The sequence below is a fragment of the Anthonomus grandis genome, chromosome 15 (genome assembly GCF_022605725.1).
Source record: "Anthonomus grandis grandis chromosome 15, icAntGran1.3, whole genome shotgun sequence".
NCBI lineage: Eukaryota > Metazoa > Arthropoda > Insecta > Coleoptera > Curculionidae > Anthonomus > Anthonomus grandis.
The window spans coordinates 1,647,918-1,667,128 of record NC_065560.1 but is presented as its reverse complement, the minus strand read 5'-3'; the positions used below and the strand labels follow the sequence as shown (position 1 = coordinate 1,667,128).

The following is a 19,211-nucleotide window of genomic DNA, read 5'->3' as shown; positions in this document are numbered from 1 at the left end:
ATAATTAATATATTACAATTTATTTATTTAATAAAAAAAACCTGATATAAAATTTCAGAATCGGTACAAAAGAAAGACGTTTAATTTAATAATTCATTCATTAAGAATTTTAATAATTCATTTGAATATTGACTCATTATGTTTGGTTAACCTGCCTGTCTAAATTTGACGGATAAGTGAGGAGTGAGGTTATGTACTGATTTAGTATTTTATATGATTTTTTTTTACTAATAAATAATTAGAAACACATTTAAGTAAAAAAATTATATAAATTATATAATAACAATAAATGACAAAGAATATAACAAACAAGGTACAACATAAACCTAAAAACAATTTCAGCACTTGAAGTTTTTTAAATCTAAATAAAATAACAGACCTATCTAGGAAGGGGTCAAGATTAAGCACATTGAATGGTACAGTTCTCAAAATATCAGGGCAATAAACAATTTAATTTGATATAATCTAAAATGTGAGTAAATCTGATCAAGAGTCCTTCTTGCTTTAATAGTATCAATGTTAAATATACCCTCTATTATCTTATATAGAATAAAGTAATATAAGAAAAACACACTTCATAGAAATGTAGAACCCACACTATTTTTTATTGTTCAGTACACAATTCATCCAAATTTTTTTTTGTTTGAATAATTCCTCAAAATATGAAGGATTTGCAGATCTTTGAGGAGTGGTGCAATTGAAACCCGAAGATGAAGACAATTAAATTCACACATTTATAGTAGGTGTATATGTATAGTAGCAGGTACACATTTAAACATTTTAAAATATTAGCTACTAAATTCCAAACAAAATATGCATTGTTATTAACAAAACTTGAGAAATACAGTTATAACTAAAATAAAATAACAAAAATTGTTCTAGTTACTATGTAATTTAGTGACTACTACATAATTCCTGATATACAAAGGTTCAGCGGGTTGAACCAATGCTCAACTAAAGTCACAATACCAGGAAAACTAAGTGATTCGAGAAAAATAAATTTGATCAACACTTATATTTTATGACAAACATATAGAACTTATTCTATTAAATCAGGTATTTAATATGGGTTTATGGTTTAGAGCTTGGCATATTAGATTAAATGCAGCTTTCTATTACTTCCAGGTTTTGCAGAAAATGGCATTAACTTTGTTATTTGTGCAAAAACCAAATTTCTTTCTGAACCACTTGAATTTTCCACTTATATTAACGGTCTTATTACATATATATCACTAACAAATAGCTCTACATCTAGATCAAAATCTGTCTGTAGCACAGAAATCCACTTTATATATTTTTCTATTTATAATATAAAACAATTGGAACCAACTGGTGGATTGTAATTGTAATTCTAGGATCACTTGTGTTACTAAGTCTAACAACATTAACATCAACTTTCAACATAGTTTGTCCAATTTAGTCTCATGTTCATGTTATCATTATGAGGTGTTCACAGCTGCATACAGTGAATCTACAGGAAAGGTCCAAGAACTGTAGTAAATAAATAAAATAAAAATTTTCATTATCCTGTCATATCATGTTGAAAAACAGGAATTTTGCAGAAGAATTTTTTACTGGTAAGTTGTTTGGGGTGGGTGGGGGGTGTAAGGGTAGTGTTGATGAAAAACGTTTTTTTTTACATAAAATAATTACCTTAAAAAAATAATTTACTCTCTCAGGTTACAGAAAATTAACCATAACTTAAATTATTCTTTATTTCTAATCACTTATACACAGATTTGTATAGTTTTTATTAAAACAATCTTTGTGAATGGTATTTTTTTAAATTTTCTTAATAAATTACGAAGTTTTTCCTCTAAGGTAATTATTTTCTGGCGTAAAAACCCCTTTTTCATTAACCCTACCACCAACAAATAGCTCTACATCTAGATCAAAACCTGTTAAGCCTGAATAGCACAGAAATCCACTTTATATATTTTTTTATTTATAATATAAAACAATTGGAACCATCTGAGATCACAATAATTCATAATAATGGCTGTCTTGTTAACCAACTGGTGGATTGTAATTGTAATTCTAGGATCACTTGTGTTACTTTAGTGCCTTGACTATATAAGATAAAAAAAACGATCACCTATGAGAATTCATGCCACCTAAATTGTTAGCAAGTATGTAGTTGAATCTGCAAAGTCTTTAGGACAAAAATAAGTCTAACAACATTTACATCAACTTTCAACATAGTTTGTCCAATTTAGTGTCATGTTCATGTTATCATTATGAAGTGTTCACCTCTGCATACAGTGAATCTACAGGAAAGGTCCAAGAACTGTAGTAAATAAATAAAAAAAAAATGTTCATTATCCTGTCGTATCATGTTGAAAAACAGGAATTTTGCAGAAGAATTTTTTACTGGTAAGTTGTTTGGGGTGGGTGGGGGGTGTAAGGGTAGTGTTGATGAAAAACGTTTTTTTTGCATAAAATAATTACTTTGAAAAAATAATTTACTCTCTCAGGTTACAGAAAATTAACTATAACTTATATTATTCTTTATTTCGAATTACTTATACACAGATTTGTATAGTTTTTATTAAAACAATCTTTTTGAATGGTATTTTTTAAATTTTCTTAATAAATTACGAAGTTTTTCCTCTAAGGTAATTATTTTCTGGCGTAAAAACCCCTTTTTCATTAATCCTACCACCAACAAATAGCTCTACATCTAGATCAAAACCTGTTAAGCCTGAATAGCACAGAAATCCACTTTATATATTTTTCTATTTATAATATAAGACAATTGGAACCATCTGAGATCACAATAATTCATAATAATGGCTGCCTTGTTAACCAACTGGTGGATTGTAATTGTAATTCTAGGATCACTTGTGTTACTTTAGTGCCTTGACTATATAAGATAAAAAAAAAACGATCACCTATGAGAATTCATGCCACCTAAATTGTTAGCAAGTATGTAGTTGAATCTGCAAAGTCTTTAGGACAAAAATAAGTCTAACAACATTTACATCAACTTTCAACATAGTTTGTCCAATTTAGTGTCATGTTCATGTTATCATTATGAAGTGTTCACAGCTGCATACAGTGAATCTACAAGAAAGGTCCAAGAACTGTAGTAAATAAATAAAAAAAAAATGTTCATTATCCTGTCGTATCATGTTGAAAAACAGGAATTTTGCAGAAGAATTTTTTACTGGTAAGTTGTTTGGGGTGGGTGGGGGGTGTAAGGGTAGTGTTGATGAAAAACGTTTTTTTTTGCATAAAATAATTACCTTAAAAAAATAATTTACTCTCTCAGGTTACAGAAAATTAACTATAACTTATATTATTCTTTATTTTTAATCACTTATACACAGATTTGTATAGTTTTTATTAAAACAATCTTTTTGAATGGTATTTTTTAAATTTTCTTAATAAATTACGAAGTTTTTCCTCTAAGGTAATTATTTTCTGGCGTAAAAACCCCTTTTTCATTAACCCTACCACCAACAAATAGCTCTACATCTAGATCAAAACTTGTTAAGCCTGAATAGCACAGAAATCCACTTTATATATTTTTTTATTTATAATATAAAACAATTGGAACCATCTGAGATCACAATAATTCATAATAATGGCTGTCTTGTTAACCAACTGGTGGATTGTAATTGTAATTCTAGGATCACTTGTGTTACTTTAGTGCCTTGACTATATAAGATAAAAAAAAAACGATCACCTATGAGAATTCATGCCACCTAAATTGTTAGCAAGTATGTAGTTGAATCTGCAAAGTCTTTAGGACAAAAATAAGTCTAACAGCATTTACATCAACTTTTAACATAGTTTGTCCAATTTAGTCTCATGTTCATGTTATCATTATGAAGTGTTCACCTCTGCATACAGTGAATCTACAGGAAAGGTCCAAGAACTGTAGTAAATAAATTTAAAAAAAATGTTCATTATCCTGTCATATCATGTTGAAAAACAGGAATTTTGCAGAAGAATTTTTTACTGGTAAGTTGTTTGGGGTGGGTGGGGGGTGTAAGGGTAGTGTTGATGAAAAACGTTTTTTTTTCAGATCACCTGTTGAAACCTGTTGAGCCTGAATAGCACAGAAATCCACTTTATACATTTTTCTATTTATAATATAAAACAATTGGAACCATCTGAAATCACAATTCATAATAATGACTGCCTTGTAAACCAAATGGTGGATTGTAATTGTAATTCTAGGATCACTTGTGTTACTTTAGTGCCTTGACTATTGTCAGAAATATAGAAAAATAAAACCCAACTTTAAAAAAAAATAACTATTTTAATTACAATTTAAGATTTAAAAATAAAATGAACAAAAGCAAACAAAATATAAAAGTCACCGGGATCGACTTAAAATTTCAATAGTCAAAGCCTTACCTATTTGCTTTTCCCAAATTATGCTGAGATCGATATTCCCTTTCATAATATAACGTTGACCTGGACCACGATGACGACGGTACCAAGCCAGGCTATATGCACGTGATCCTTATTCGGCATATTTCTTACACTATATAAGATAAAAAAAATGATTCATAATTTCTATCGACTACAAGCCTTCATGCCAATTAAATTGTTATCAAGTATTTAGGACAAAACTAAGTCTAACAACATTTACATCAACTTTCAACATAGTTTGTCCAATTCTGTCTCATCTTCTGCATACATTGAACCTACAGGAAATGTCCAAGAACTGTATGTAGTAAATAAATACACACATTTTCATTATCCTCATATTTATTATATTTATGTATGAACAATACATTTTGTAAATTTATGAAAAGGTAAACTATGAAGAAGTAAAACAGGAAACAGGTTCATGTATATTAATACAGATGACAAGCTTTATTAAAAAATGTCAAATAATTAATTAAAATCACTTTGTAGAATTAGGTATAACAAATCAGATAGGTACAAACATATTTCGCGCCGTTATAATTAGAATATTTAATATACAGTCTGAGTAAGTACATGATTAGAAACTAAGTATCCATAATAGTTCTCAAATATTTTAATATTGACTGCGCTGGTTCATATATATATATATATTCAAACTGTATAAGAAATACCTACTTTACATGCCAATTAGCTATCCTAAGTTGTTACAACAACAATTAATTAATATTACTCTATAGTTGCCTTCAAGCAGTTTGTCGCTTCTCTATCCCTTTCAATACGGAAATAATCGGCAAATCAGGAAAAAAATATAATTTTAACCTAAAAAAAGCCACTTCAAATATATTCCATTTAAGTATAGAACAAACCTAATAAATATCCTTAGGCGTTCGACTCTTTAAGGTCCTGTAACCTGGCCAATTGATGAGGCTCTAATTCGTCAGGTATACTCGCTCTACCACCTACAATCTGCTTAGGAACGTCCGGATCTACGGGCAACGGAGCTTGGCTCACCGAATTATCCGCTGTACTAGGACCCGTCGTTTCTCCTTTAAAAAAAATTACGCTTAAAACTCAGCAGCACACCATCTGTTTTGTACGCCTACCGTCGCTTCCTGTACTACTGCTAACAACAAACTGTCCAGAACCAGAATCCGCAACCGGTTCCGGCTCCTCTATCTCTTCTACTTCTATATCACAATTTCTACTCGAAATATGCTCTTTTCTGACATCCTCGTCGGGGTCTTCTATTATAGGATCGGGGTCATACTTTTTTTCTTTTAAAGCTACATAGAAAAAAGCCATAGAGTTCATTAGATGTTCTTATTAAATTAAATTACGAGACAATTTAACTCTTTAAAGAGTTTTGGTTTGTGGTGAAATTGTCTCGTGATTTGAGCATCACACCAAAGGTTCCAACCATAGGAGGACTGTTCTTATTTATATTTATTAATATTAAAATTCTTATTTGGAGAAAGCCTGCTTGAAAGGAATATTTTAAAATGATTAATAAAATTAATTCATATCCTTAGTAGGTGTATATTTTCATTTTAAAAATACGGTCTAAGACCCGCATTATTTTGATTTGAACTTCTTTGTTTTTTAGTTTAAAATAACACACACTTTTAAATTTAAAATCTACTCTCAAAATAAAAAATGGTCATTTACAATTAAAATTACGTACATATTCCTTTTAAGAACGCACATATACTGTGTGTGCAATTTGAAACATTTGGATTGCTTATTTTGAAAATATATGTGCAATAAAATGTTTTAAATTCGGAAATACTCATTCCTAGAAAATCCATCTACGATGTACCCTGATTTGCACATTATCTACCCAGTCATTTGTGAGATTACAGGTCAGTCTGGTGTTGTGTGTTTATACGTTTACAAAAAGATCGTCGTGATGTTAGCTAAATATAAAGTTTTTTTTTTAATATAATGATCCAAATAAGATCATATCATTTGAAATTTTGTTGGGTGTAGGGATCAAAAGAATAAAAGTCCAATTGGTGCCAATAGGACCAATATGGTAAAAAAGTCTAGAGGGGTCAGATCAGGTGACCTTGCTGGCCAAGAGATCGGATCACCTCTATCAATCCACCTGTTGTTGTAGTTCTAATCTAGGAAAGAAAGCCCTTTTGGAATTGGGTATGGTGTCTCGATCTTCTTCAAAAATTGAGTCCCATATCATAAAAATACGATAGTAGGTATGCAACGACACTAAACATATACACACTTTGTTATTATTCATATTTATTTTATGGAGATTACCATCAAAAACTGCCTAAAATTTACGGGAAGTAAATAAAAAAATAATAAAATAAAGAACTCTGGTGTGGATTTTATTTTTTTGAACCAAAACGGTGCCTCGAACCGCAAAAATGCTATAAAAAATTTACGTTAAATTACGTGCAAGTCCGACCCTGGACAAGTCAAATTACGTTTTTTTTCTTTTAAAATTTCAACACCCTGTATTTTGATAACGAGGCACTTCCGACCATCGATCTCTATGCTTAATAATGTATCCCTAACCCTAATGCTTAAATTGAATATTTTCTATGTTCCGTGCAGAACCATCTTAAAAAAACTACACTTAATTAAGAAATAACGCGGCATACCTTTAGGGTTTTTAATGTCCCCGCTGCCCCGTGTTTCGGACTTGTCATTATTGCTTTGATGCTTATTAAAATCCTCATCTTCCGCTTCCAAATCTTCTTCGGTTTCCTCCTCGATAACGTTATCCTGATGATTAACGACGATTTCCTCCGCATCTTCTTCTTCGTTCTCCTCTTCAACGGGAGGAAACGATTTTTCCGGTTCCTCCATCATGGGAGTGGCGGCGGTTATGACGATTTGAGCCACACCAAGTCCGAAATCATCGTCGTTCTTTGTATCCGGTTGATGGGTGACTTCGTTACCATCCTGTTTAAGCAAACGTTTAGTAAATGCATTCACGAAAATTTGATCGGGCACTGAATTAGTTGAGCGTTGCTTACCTCATCGCTTATTTCTAGGGAGGGTATTCCGATCGCTAAGGGTAAGCAATAAAAAAATTATTTTACCAAGTTCAACTTCAATAAAGCATTCGAACCCAGCTCTCTCTCTTTTTAGAGTTTATATAGGAAGCAACGTAAATGAACTTACTCGGGACAGTTGTCTCCGGTTCGCCCTGAAACTGAGTACCGTATTGGTCCTGTTGGTCCCGAGTCAGCACCATCGAGAAACTTCCTCCCTTAGAGTCGTTTTCCACCCCTGGTGCCCCTCGGTCTTCTGGCATACCGTTGGCATTTTCTTCCTCGATATCGTCTACGTTTAGGACGGGAGCCGGCTGCTGGGGGTGGAACGACGACGACTCAACCTAAGAGGGAATAAGATCAGGGTGCTGAAATCAATGGCAGAATGTCAACTGCATAATTTGGCCTTGAGCCAAGCAGCAGAAGGTCAATTGCTGTACAGGGTGACCGTTGGAACCTCGGAAACCGTAAGAGTTTCAGGGTCGGTTAGCAGGGAAGCAAAGTTGCGCAAAATGGAGGACCTCCACTAATTGGCAGATATCCTTTATGTTAAATTTAGGATTTTGTAAATAAAATAAACAAATTAATTCTATGAATAATATAGAAAATAATAGTATGTACGCAATGAAATCAGGGGGAACAGGTTTGTCGACCCAGCTTTCAAATTTAATACAAAAATGTAAAAATATTTTTGACAAATATTTTTTCCAAGATTCCAATGGGAAATTTCCGGATTTGGGACACCCTGTACAAAAAATCAACGTTGAATAGACGATATAAAGGCAACAGGATGATCAACGTAATTTCTCCTGGAGGTTTCTACAACGGTAAATAAATATTGCATGCAGACTTTGATTTCGTCAATAGTCACCATATAAATAGGAATGGTTTAAATGGAGTGACCTAACTGACCTACTTGCACAATTTTCTATACTCAGACTAAGCCTTATGGGTGCAGAAGTAATTTTACTTCAATTTGATTATCTCACTATACTTATTTACAAAGAACCGAATGGTGATGAGTGAAAATGGAAACATTCTGTATAAGTAGATCATCTGACATCAATAACACATCTATTCAATTGAGAGTTGAGACCGACGTAAAATACGACGTTGATTCAACAAACAGAAACATACAGTTGTCTCAATTTTGACACTCTATCGACTAGTCAACGTTGATTTAACTGTTGTTACAACGTAAATCAACGTCGGACATTCAACGTTGATTCAACTACACCTTGCTGTCTGGGGAGAAGGGTATAATTCGCTAGAGTGTTTGGTATTTGCAAAGAAAATAAATGTGTAACGGTTTTCTGGTTTGGCGTTGGCTTGAACATCAGATTAGCCACAACAACCATATTTACATAGGTGCCGAATCCAATGGCAGAATGGCAAGTGCGTTTTTTTTAGTAATTATCCAATTCCAAAGCAGACTTAAAAAATGTTGAAGAACACGCTGATATAAGTGTCTAATGATTTTATTAAACGGACTTGTGTTCCAATTTTCAAGTCTCTAGTTCATTTTATTTTTAGAGATATAGTCAGCAAATTCTATTTAATATTTAGACATTCTGCCATTGAACTCGACGTTTTAAATTGACCCATTTGGAAAGAGCAGCTCTAAAGCAAGACGTACAATGGAAAAGGCTGAACAGAGTACCAGGAAGTTGATTAACATTGATTGCATAATCTGATTGAGAGAGACCAAATTGGCTTTAACATCAGATTAGCCACACTAGATCCAACTATATTCACATGCGTGCCGAATCCAATGGCAGAATGTCAAGTGCATTTTTTAGTAATTATCCAATTTCAAGGCGGACTTAAAAGTCTGTGAAAAACCCTGATATAAGTGTCTAATGATTTTATTAGAGGGACTTGTGTGGACACTTCCTGCGCTTCATCGACTTCTCCAAGGCGTTTGATAATATCAAACATAAAAAACTCCTAGAAATGCTCAGGAAGATGGCAAGGATCTGCGCATAATAACTAGTCTCCATTAAAACCAAAGTGCTAAGATTAAGACGGACAATTTACACAGCACAAATATAAAAAAGGGTGTACGATAGGGATCCCTCCTCTTACCGCTTCTGTTATTCAATATAAAAAATCCTCAGAGAAGCACTGGGAGTAGTTTCAGAGGGTATCAAATTGAATTGGGAGATAATCAATGACATTAGTTATGCTGATGATACAGAGCTTCAAAGACTCATGAAATCATTGGCATTGAGCTTATCACAAACAAAACTAAACGTTAACAACCTCCACTGCAATTGACATTAAACAACAATAATATACAGGGTGTCATTGAAATGGTGTAAAAAAATTCGGGGGGTGATAGTACTCCTAAAAATTTTAAAAAAAGTTCCTATAACTATAGGGCGGAAAATGCATATTAAGGGAGTTAGGGGCACTGAAAGGGTAAATTTAAAAAACGGTTTTTTGAAATTGTAGGCTTAAAAAACGAAATAAAATAACCTAAAAAAAGTTATTCACGAATTAACCCCCTACCCTTGCAAAAACTACCCTTTCCGATTTTCCAAATTATTTTTCAGTATCACCATTTGATTTTGGGTCAAAATATTTATGGCAGAGGATTTTTTTTCGAAATTTTATCTCGTTTTTTAAGCCTACAATTTCAAAAAACCGTTTTTTAAATTTACCTTTTCAGTGCCCCTAACTCCCTTAATATGCATTTTCCGCCCTATAGTTATAGGAACTTTTTTTAAAATTTTTAGGAGTACTATCACCCCCCGAATTTTTTTACACCATTTCAATGACACCCTGTAAAATAAGTAGAGACGTACTTATTGGGTACCATTTATCATAAAAAGCTCTGGCTCGGATTAAAACTTTTTAATGTAACACAGTAGTCAAAGGGATACACTTCTTAAGAGGCCTCCGGACACCCGCAAAACGCGTTTTCATTTTGAAGGCTTAGTATTAAAAAAAAAGGCTATATGTGATAACCAATAGTCCATCTAAAAAATATTGGAAAGTCTTAATGAGATCCCTTGGAACCTGAGTCAAGCCACAGAAAACATCAGAAATAAGAACACGAATTGAAAAAGCTCGAAACGCCTTCAACAATATGTAAAAGTGGTTTATAAGCTTTGTGCTGTGGATATATCGCCGTATTCTATATGGACTGATCACATCACCGACAGAGCAGAGAATACCCAAAAGTAAATAAATAATTTTAATTTCATGAAGTACACTAACTACCACTTGCTGCAATCACCAGCTTAAGGAAGAGTGGACAGCAGAAAGAGACCTGGAAAGAAGAAGACGACACTCATGAATGGAAACCTGAATCTGAAGTCGGCTTGAAATCTGTAGGTGTGGATGGATTAGGTTGAATCTAAAAACATAGACTTAACAACTCTTACCTCAAACTCATCATCAGCCGGCTCCTTTAGAAAATTTGGAATATCGGGAGGTGTAAACACCGGAGGAGCGGACGGTGGCGGCGTCTCGTCCCATTGGTTCGTCAGCGGTTCCCCAAATTCGTCGCACTCCTCAACTACTAGCGAGGGAAAGTTTCCTATCCGACCTTCCAATTCTCCTTGCCACCAGCCATCGTCTATGCTATGAGCGCATTTACTCAACACTTTAATGATTTGTCCCTCTTCGAATGTCAGCTCTTCGCCTCCCTCTCCGTCATAATCGTATAATGCTATACAGTAGGAAGTAGGAGCGTCACTTCCGCTAGTAGTTTTTTGAATAGGCATGGAAATGACTGAAACCTACAAGAAAGAACGAGTAATCAATAATACTCACTATGATTATTAACCACGAATTACTCCAAGTGGTCACAGACAAACCGTATGAATCGAATAAATCTGGAAAGATCGTACCTGTTCCGGTGACTGGGTCGTTTCCGTCGGAGGTTGATTCTCTTCCTCATTATCGATGGTATAATCAACCGAGGAAAAGGAAATTTGGGCCTGCAAACCGGGAGTCGTGGCAGTTTGTTCCCGTTCGATATCCAGGTAGTTGTGAGGAACGTAACCCTCTTCGCCGCGATAGTTTCTTGCCCGTAACCATCCGTCCCCGTCGCCTTCTCCTACCACTTCTAGTTGCTCGTTTTCCACTATCGTCAATTCGTCCGGGTTTTGAGCCTGTTGAGCAAGGAAGGACGTTAATGAAATAGTGAAGTTTTTGTCAAAAGAGAGATTTAATAAGATAAGCCTATTTGTTTAGAAGATCTACATTTGGACTCCGCCTCTGTTCATAATAGTGCAATTATCTCTACTCTTTGAAGATAACCTTTAAAAACTAAAGTTTTCGTTTTATAACTTCGGAATTACTTTAGCTACCGCAACTTTGAGGCATAAATTATTGTTAGTATTTTTTGAATAACAGTACTATTGGAATTTTCCTGATATTGGCAATAGAAGCCGAGATTTCGACCTTCCCATATCGAATTTTTTACCAAAAATTGATTTTTTTCGAAATCGAACTAACTATATCAGCGTCTTTTTCAGATCACCTACATCACGAAAACACCGGGTTATAACAGGTTTCGAGCAGAACTAACTGAATGAGAGCACTTTGAAATTGGGAAAAAGTCATTTTTCGACCTCGTTTTTGAGCCTAAAAATTGGCTCTAAAAATGCGATATCTCAGGTAATATAAGAGCTACGACCCTGAGGATGGTATAGTTGGATTCAGAAGGACGAAACTAAGACAAAAACGTTGGAATTTTCCTGATATTGGCAATAGAAGCTGTGATATCGACCTCCAAACTTTGGGATTTTAAATTTTTCGGGTATACCGTATCGAATTTTTCACCAAAAATTTATTTTTTTCGAAATCGACCTAACTATACCAGCGTCTTCTTCAGAGCACCTACATCACGAAAACACCGGGTTATAACAGGTTTCGAGCAGAACTAACTGAATGAGAGCACTTTGAAAATTGGAAAAAGTCATTTTTCGACCTCGTTTTTGAGCCTAAAAATTGGCTCTAAAAATGCGATATCTCAGGTAATATAAGAGCTACGACCCTGAGGATGGTATAGTTGGATTCAGAAGGACGAAACTAAGACAAAAACGTTGGAATTTTCCTGATATTGGCAATAGAAGCTGAGATATCGACCTCCAAACTTTGGGATTTTAAATTTTTCGGGTATACCGTATCGAATTTTTCACCAAAAATTTATTTTTTTCGAAATCGACCTAACTATACCAGCGTCTTTTTCAGATCACCTACATCACGAAAACACCGGGTTATAACAGGATTCGAGCAGAACTAACTGAATGAGAGCACTTTGAAAATTGGAAAAAGTCATTTTTCGACCTCGTTTTTTAGCCCAAAATTAAGCCTCAAAAATGTAATATCTCAGCTAATATAAGAGCTACGTCCTTGCGGATGGTCTCGTTAAATTCAGAATGACGAAACTAAGACAGAACCTTTGGAATTTTCCTGATATTGGCAATAGAAGCCGAGATATCGACCTCCATTTCATATCGCCTTGCTCTTATCACCTACATCACCCGCATAAACGTTTCCCACAATAATTACTTTGATAACATACCGTATATGAATATAGAGCTGTACATTTCAAAAGAGGCCCACTGGAAGGTGCTGAGTCAGTAACATAATTGTCAGCAGCGGTCTCCATTGCTTCAGCTTCAGCGCCCCAGTCTACTTGGGTGGGGTCATCCCATCCGGCCGTCAGTTGTTCTATTCTTTGCCTTTCTTGCTCTAGCACATCTGAAACAAGAAACGTACTCTGTATGTTTGCATTTAGTTTTATAGATAATAGAGACCAGAATTTTACCAACCCAACCCAACCCAACCCAAGCAACACATCATATATTATTACCGTTAAATATATATTTGTTTAATGATTTTTTAGTAGATTTATTAAACGACGAGACCAGTTGTAAGTGTTCAGAACAACCCAATTTAAATAAAAGTCATGCTCAACATCCATGCGTTTTGTCTGCAACCGAGTTTCGCAGTCCAGAATAATCGATTTCCATGCACTTTATCTGAGCCTAAACCTCGCGAAAGGTCTGTTATATCTGGGAAGAATATGACTCTAATATTCTTTGGTCTATAATAGTTTGATGGTGCAACGATTTTCGTGTCACATGATTGAGTACCCCACTCACCGTCAACTTCCTGAGTTTCGGACTGATCCTCAGGGATCTCTTCGATTTCACGGTCTTTCTGCATGGATTCCATGGGGGCGGTCACTTGCTCCCCATCGGCGAAGTCGCTGTCGTAAAAAGAGTCTGAACTGGGATGATCCTATTTAAAAAAAAAAAAAGCGATAATGAGTAGAACTTATTTAGACTGAGCAGCACTTACTGATAAAGAGCTGGCGGATCGTTGAATGTCTTGTACATTAAGCGATTCAGCTTCTTGTAACCATTCGTCCACATTAACGCCGCCTTTTCTCAAATACTCAATCCTGGCTTCAGCTTTCGCTTTGGCAGTTTCCGCTCTGCGAAGGTTCTGTTTTGCTTCCTCCATTTTCGTTTCCAAATCTGGACCGTTCGGATCGTTTGGATCAGTCTGTCGCAGACACAGGTCGACTTTATTGAAATTACTCTTATGAATGGCACTTATTACTATACCTTCTGCCCCGATTCTCTTAAAGCATTATAAAGCTGCAACTTCCTGACATTTTCTTTGATATTATTGTTTTCTCTCGCGATCTTCGTGGCCCATCTGCGTGCTTCTTTACTTAAAGTTCCTGCGGCAGACTCGTGATCCGCCGTTATGTGGTCTATTGGGTCATTGTCGCAAGGCTATAAACAAATTTCCCTCAATAAAAATCACTCAAATTTATCATTATGTGAATTACCTCAAAGTCATAATGAATATGCTGTTTTAAGACAGGATAATATAGGTAGCAGCACTGTAAATTGTATTCTCTTGTTAATTGTTTAGCTTGATCACGGATTGTGGTGAAGGAGTTCTCCATTGCTTTGCATGTAAGAAGTTCAGTTCTACCTAAAAAGAAATGTGACCTGTGGGGAGAAAGTCATAAAAATAAGTGAAAGACAGTATAGTGATCCCTTATTTCATCATTTACGATCAATACTGAATCGGCCATCTGGTAAGTAGACTTTTGGTAACCAGATCCAAACTGTATGATCTCCTTTTGACAGTTTCTCTTGAAATGAATAATTTCAGTCTTTAGTGTCCTATACTTCATAGTCTAATTATCAACTTGTTCACCTAACGTTAATTCGTATAAAGAGTAAAATAGGAAAGATTTTAATTAGGCAAAATGGACCTTGTGACATCCCGGGACATACGTAGGAAGTTGGCTGAATGTTTGGTGTAATTCGCCTTGCAAATTGGAAAAATGTTCTTTTCAAAGACATTGGAGGTCTTAGGGGGAAAAAGCTCGTATCTCTGAAACTAATGATGTTAGAGAGTTGAAAATTGTAACACAACTTCTTTTCATAAAATTATTGAATACCTATTTCAGTGTTTTTCTCAAAAAATTTTAACAATGAAAATATGTGCCTTAGAGTTTGAAAAAAAAATTCTTTTTAAAGAAATTGAAGATCTTAAGCACAAAATGCTTATATCTCGGAAAATACTGAAGTTAGAGAGTTGAAAATTGAAACACAACTTCCTCTAATAAAATCATTGGACACCTATTTCAGCGTTTTTGGCAGAAATTTTTTACAATGAAAAAATTCGCCTTAGAATTTGAAAAAACGTTCTTTTCAAAGAAATTGAAGATCGTTCAATTAGCCATTTCTATTTCTTCCGAGAATTGATAAGTGGTTCAATATCCAGACAGTTGAAACAAACTTAAAGGCATTATTTATCTGTTCCAAGAATTTGGAATCACTGTATCTCACTGTTTCCACTTCTTCTTTAAGAATCGTAATTTATTTCTTAACCTTTGCTGTCATATTTGATATTATTGAAGTTTGTTTCATGATCGATAAGGTTAAGGGATACTTTAGCATTGGAGTCTGCCCTGACATCAAACTGACTGGAAGCATGACATCTTGCCTAGATAGCAGTGAGCATATTAGCACTTGTTAAAATAGAAATTTCATAATCAGAAGCCTTGAACTATGCTTAATTTAAATACTGCTGTAATTTTTAGTCTCTTTGCCTCCTCAGATTGTCAATTCCAAAGACACTTTCTTTGGCATCTCTTTCTTCTCACCTCTCTTCTCTGTTCTTTTAAAGAAACACGTTCTTGGCAGAAATTTTTTACATGGAAAAATTCGCCTTAGAATTTTGAAAAATGTTCTTTTCAAAGAAATTGAAGATCTTAGGCACAAAATGCTCATATCTCTGAATCTACTGAAGTTAGAGAGTTACAAATTAAAACACAACTTCCTCTAATAAAATCATTGGATACCTATATCAGCGTTTTTGTCAGAAATTTTTTATAATAAAAAAAAATGCCTTAGAATCTGAAAAAAAAAATTTAAGAAATTCAAGATCCTAGGGCACAAAATGCTTATATCTCGGAAAGTACTAAAGTTAGAGAGTTGAAAATTGAAACACAACTTCCTTTAAAAATATCATTGGACACCTATTTCAGCGTTTTTGGCAGAAATTTTTTACAATGAAAAAATTCTCCTTAGAACTTGAAAAAATGTTCTTTTTAAAGAAATTGAAGATCCTAGGGCACAAAATGCTTATAACTCGGAAAGTGCTAAAGTTAGAGAGTTGAAAATTGAAACACAACTTCCTTTAATAAAATCATTGGATACCTATTTCAGCGTTTTTGGCAGAAATTTTTTACAATAAAAAAATTCCCCTTAGAATTTGAAAAAATGTTATTTTTAAAGAAATTGAAGATCCTAGGGCACAAAATGCTTATATCTCTGAAAATAATGAAGTTAGAGAGTTGAAAATTGAAACACACCTTCTTGTAATAAAATCATTGGACACCTATTTTAGCGTTTTTGGCAGAAATTTTTTACAATGAAAAAATTCGCCTTAGAATTTGAATAAATTTTCTTTTTTAAGAAATTGAAGATCCTAGGATTCAAAATGCTTATATCTCGGAAAGTACTGAAGTTAGAGAGTTGAAAATTGAAACACAACTTTCTTTAATAAAATCATTGGACACCTATTTCAGCGTTTTTTGGCAGAAATTTTTTACAATGAAAAAATTCGCTTTAGAATTTGAAATAATTTTCTTTTTTATGAAATTGAAGATCCTAAGACTCAAAATGCTTATATCTCGGAAAGTACTGAAGTTAGAGGGTTGAAAATTTAAACACAACTTCCTCTAATAAAATCATTGGACACCTATTTCAGCTTTTTTGGCAGAAATTTTTTACAATGAAAAAATTTGCCTTAGAGTTTGAAAAAATGTTATTTTTTAAGAAATTGAAGATCCTAGGGCACAAAATGCTCATATCTCTGAAAATAATGAAGTTAGAGAGTTGAAAATTAAAGCACACCTTCTCGTAATAAAATCATTGGACACCTATTTCAGCGTTTTTGGCAGAAATTTTTTAACAATGAAAAAATTTGCCTTAGAATTTGAAAAAATTTTCTTTTTTAAGAAATTGAAGATCCTAGGACACAAAATGCTTATAACTCGGAAAGTACTGAAGTTAGAGAGTTGAAAATTGAAACACATCTTCTTCTTATAAAATCATTGAATACCTATTTCAACGTTTTTGGCAGAAATTTTTTACAATGAAAAAATTCGCCTTAGAATTTGAAAAAAATATTCTTTTTAAAAAAATTAAAGATCCTAGGCATAAAAAGCTCATATCCCGGAAAGTATTGAAGTTAGAGAGTTGAAAATTGAAACACAACTTCCTCTAATAAAATCATTGGACACCTATTTTAGCGTTTTTGACAGAAATTTTTTACAATGAAAAAATTTACCTTAGAATTTGGAAAAAATGTTCTTTTTAAAGAAATTGAAGATCCTAGGCATAAAAAGCTCATATCTCGGAAAGTATTTAAGTTAGAGAGTTGAAAATTGAAACACAGCTTCTTCTCATAAAATCATTGAATACCTATTTCAACGTTTTTGGCAGAAATTTTTTACAATGAAAAAATTTGCCTTAGAATTTGGAAAAATGTTTTTTTCAAAGAAATTGAAGATCCTAGACACAAAAGGGTCATATCTCGGAAATAACTGAAGTTAGAGAGTTGAAAATTGAAACACAACTTCCTCTAATAAAATCATTGGATACCTATTTCAGCGTTTTTGGCAGAAATTTTTTATAATAAAAAAAATGCCTTAGAATCTGAAAAAACTTTTTTTTTTAAGAAATTGAAGATCCTAGGGCACAAAATGCTTATATCTCGGAAAGTACTGAAGTTAGAGAGTTAAAAATTAAAACACAACTTCCTTTAATAAAATCATTGAATACCTATTACAGCGTTTTTGGCAGAAATTTTTTACAATGAAAAAATTTGCCTTAGAATTTGAAAAAATGCTCTTGTCAAAGAAATTGAAGATTTTAGGCACAAAATGCTCATATCTCAAAAACTACTAAAGTTAGAGAGTTGAAAAATTGAAAATTGAATTTGTCAGAATTTTTTTATAATAAAAAAATTGTCTTAGATTTTGAAAAAATTATGTTCTATTAAAAAAATTAGGCACAAAATGAATCACATCATCATTATCACCTACAAAGTTATGGTAAACTTCTTGCAGTATTCCAATATTGTCGCTTTAACAACAAATCACTTTTGTCCAGTTTTTTTTTTAGAATCGTAGGTTTATTTTAATCTTTTAATGTCATATTTGATAATATATAATTATAATCTGCTTCAAGTCCTTCCACTAAGGTTTTATTAGGCTATTGAATCCTATTCTTTTCAATAATGTAAACTACAGTAGATCCACCCCCTTGAGAACCTTTAACGAATTAAAATTGTAATCTGATATGTTGTCCTGACATCAAACTGACAATAGGCACCTTGTTTAGATAATATTGAGCATTACCTCAACCTTTATTAAAATACGAATTTCAAATTCATTAGTTCTGACCTTTTAGTCTCTCTGCATTTTCCGTTTCTTCTCCTCTCTCTCATATCTTCCCATATTTCTCTCCTGTTTTAAAGAAATACATAAAAATATATATCGTACAAATGTTTTCTTACCCATTAGTGTTAAATATTCGGCCACTTTATCGTAAACTCCACTTTCCATGGAGGTCATGCCCAGCTGTAAATCGATGAGAAAATACCTGCAAGCAGTTTTTTCCTTTCAAATTAAATTAAATGTTGTTGTTGATGATTATTTATACCTAGTTTGGTGAGCGTTGGCTGCCGCAAGACATAACAGATAATCGTTTCTGGCACCCGTAGATTTCTCTTCCAATTGATCCCGTTTCGTCGAGAATTTCTGGCTGTTTTTCTGCAGTGAAGTGATCGACTGGAAGAACGAGCCCTTCTTTTTCTTTAGCCTGTCAAGTGATAAATGAGCGTTATACAGGGTGTCCCGAAATTACATCGCTACATTATACCAGACGCATTTTTGTCTAAAAATAAGACATATACGGGAATCTTGAAATCAGTGAATCGTTTTCATGTTACAGGCTGTTTTATAATTCCTATTGAGGAGGGTTTTTTGCTAATATTTTCGAAACGCCTGGTCTGGTTATTGTATTTTACTAAGTGATTTTATATAACACTTTATGCTAAAATGTATACAGGGTCGATTAAAATTAGTGGTCAGTACAGATAAAAATGTCAGTAATTTTTTTTCTGGTTACTTTTTAATTATTTGGATAGTAAAATTAATAGGAACCGACATTTTTACATAAAAAAGGTGCTCTTGTTATATTTCGATAGGAGCCTCGGTTTTTGAAATAATCAGGCATAAATGTTTTGCAACCT

At 33.5% G+C, this 19,211-nt stretch overlaps 1 protein-coding gene and 1 long non-coding RNA gene across 6 annotated transcripts in view; one reads left to right on the top strand and one right to left on the bottom strand.

The window, feature by feature from the left end:
- The first annotated feature begins 202 nt into the window (after positions 1 to 202).
- Positions 203 to 4,735, top strand: LOC126745015 (uncharacterized). Of its 2 annotated transcripts, XR_007663411.1 has the most exons (4): positions 203 to 472; positions 1,356 to 1,577; positions 2,042 to 3,966; positions 4,031 to 4,735. It is a non-coding gene; the product is annotated as an uncharacterized LOC126745015 (long non-coding RNA). The 2 variants fall into 2 exon arrangements; XR_007663410.1 differs by having other exon boundaries at positions 1,356 to 3,966.
- Positions 4,736 to 4,807: 72 nt separating this feature from the next.
- The window catches only part of LOC126745013 (protein nervous wreck), a 37,446-nt gene continuing 23,042 nt past the window's right edge, over positions 4,808 to 19,211 (bottom strand). For 3 of the 4 annotated variants that reach the window (XM_050452660.1, XM_050452663.1, XM_050452661.1), the window contains exons 6-20: positions 18,620 to 18,778; positions 18,474 to 18,559; positions 14,221 to 14,369; positions 13,991 to 14,164; positions 13,722 to 13,928; positions 13,523 to 13,661; positions 12,940 to 13,118; positions 11,258 to 11,521; positions 10,790 to 11,146; positions 7,531 to 7,744; positions 7,383 to 7,417; positions 7,005 to 7,308; positions 5,487 to 5,666; positions 5,250 to 5,429; positions 4,808 to 5,202 (exon numbers count right to left, since the gene is read on the bottom strand). In XM_050452660.1, coding sequence (XP_050308617.1) covers positions 5,263 to 5,429; positions 5,487 to 5,666; positions 7,005 to 7,308; positions 7,383 to 7,417; positions 7,531 to 7,744; positions 10,790 to 11,146; positions 11,258 to 11,521; positions 12,940 to 13,118; positions 13,523 to 13,661; positions 13,722 to 13,928; positions 13,991 to 14,164; positions 14,221 to 14,369; positions 18,474 to 18,559; positions 18,620 to 18,778 — 2,614 coding nt within the window. In that variant the 3' untranslated portion in view covers positions 4,808 to 5,202; positions 5,250 to 5,262. The remainder of the gene's footprint in view (positions 5,203 to 5,249; positions 5,430 to 5,486; positions 5,667 to 7,004; positions 7,309 to 7,382; positions 7,418 to 7,530; positions 7,745 to 10,789; positions 11,147 to 11,257; positions 11,522 to 12,939; positions 13,119 to 13,522; positions 13,662 to 13,721; positions 13,929 to 13,990; positions 14,165 to 14,220; positions 14,370 to 18,473; positions 18,560 to 18,619; positions 18,779 to 19,211) is intronic. The other variant, XM_050452662.1, reaches the window with a different exon arrangement.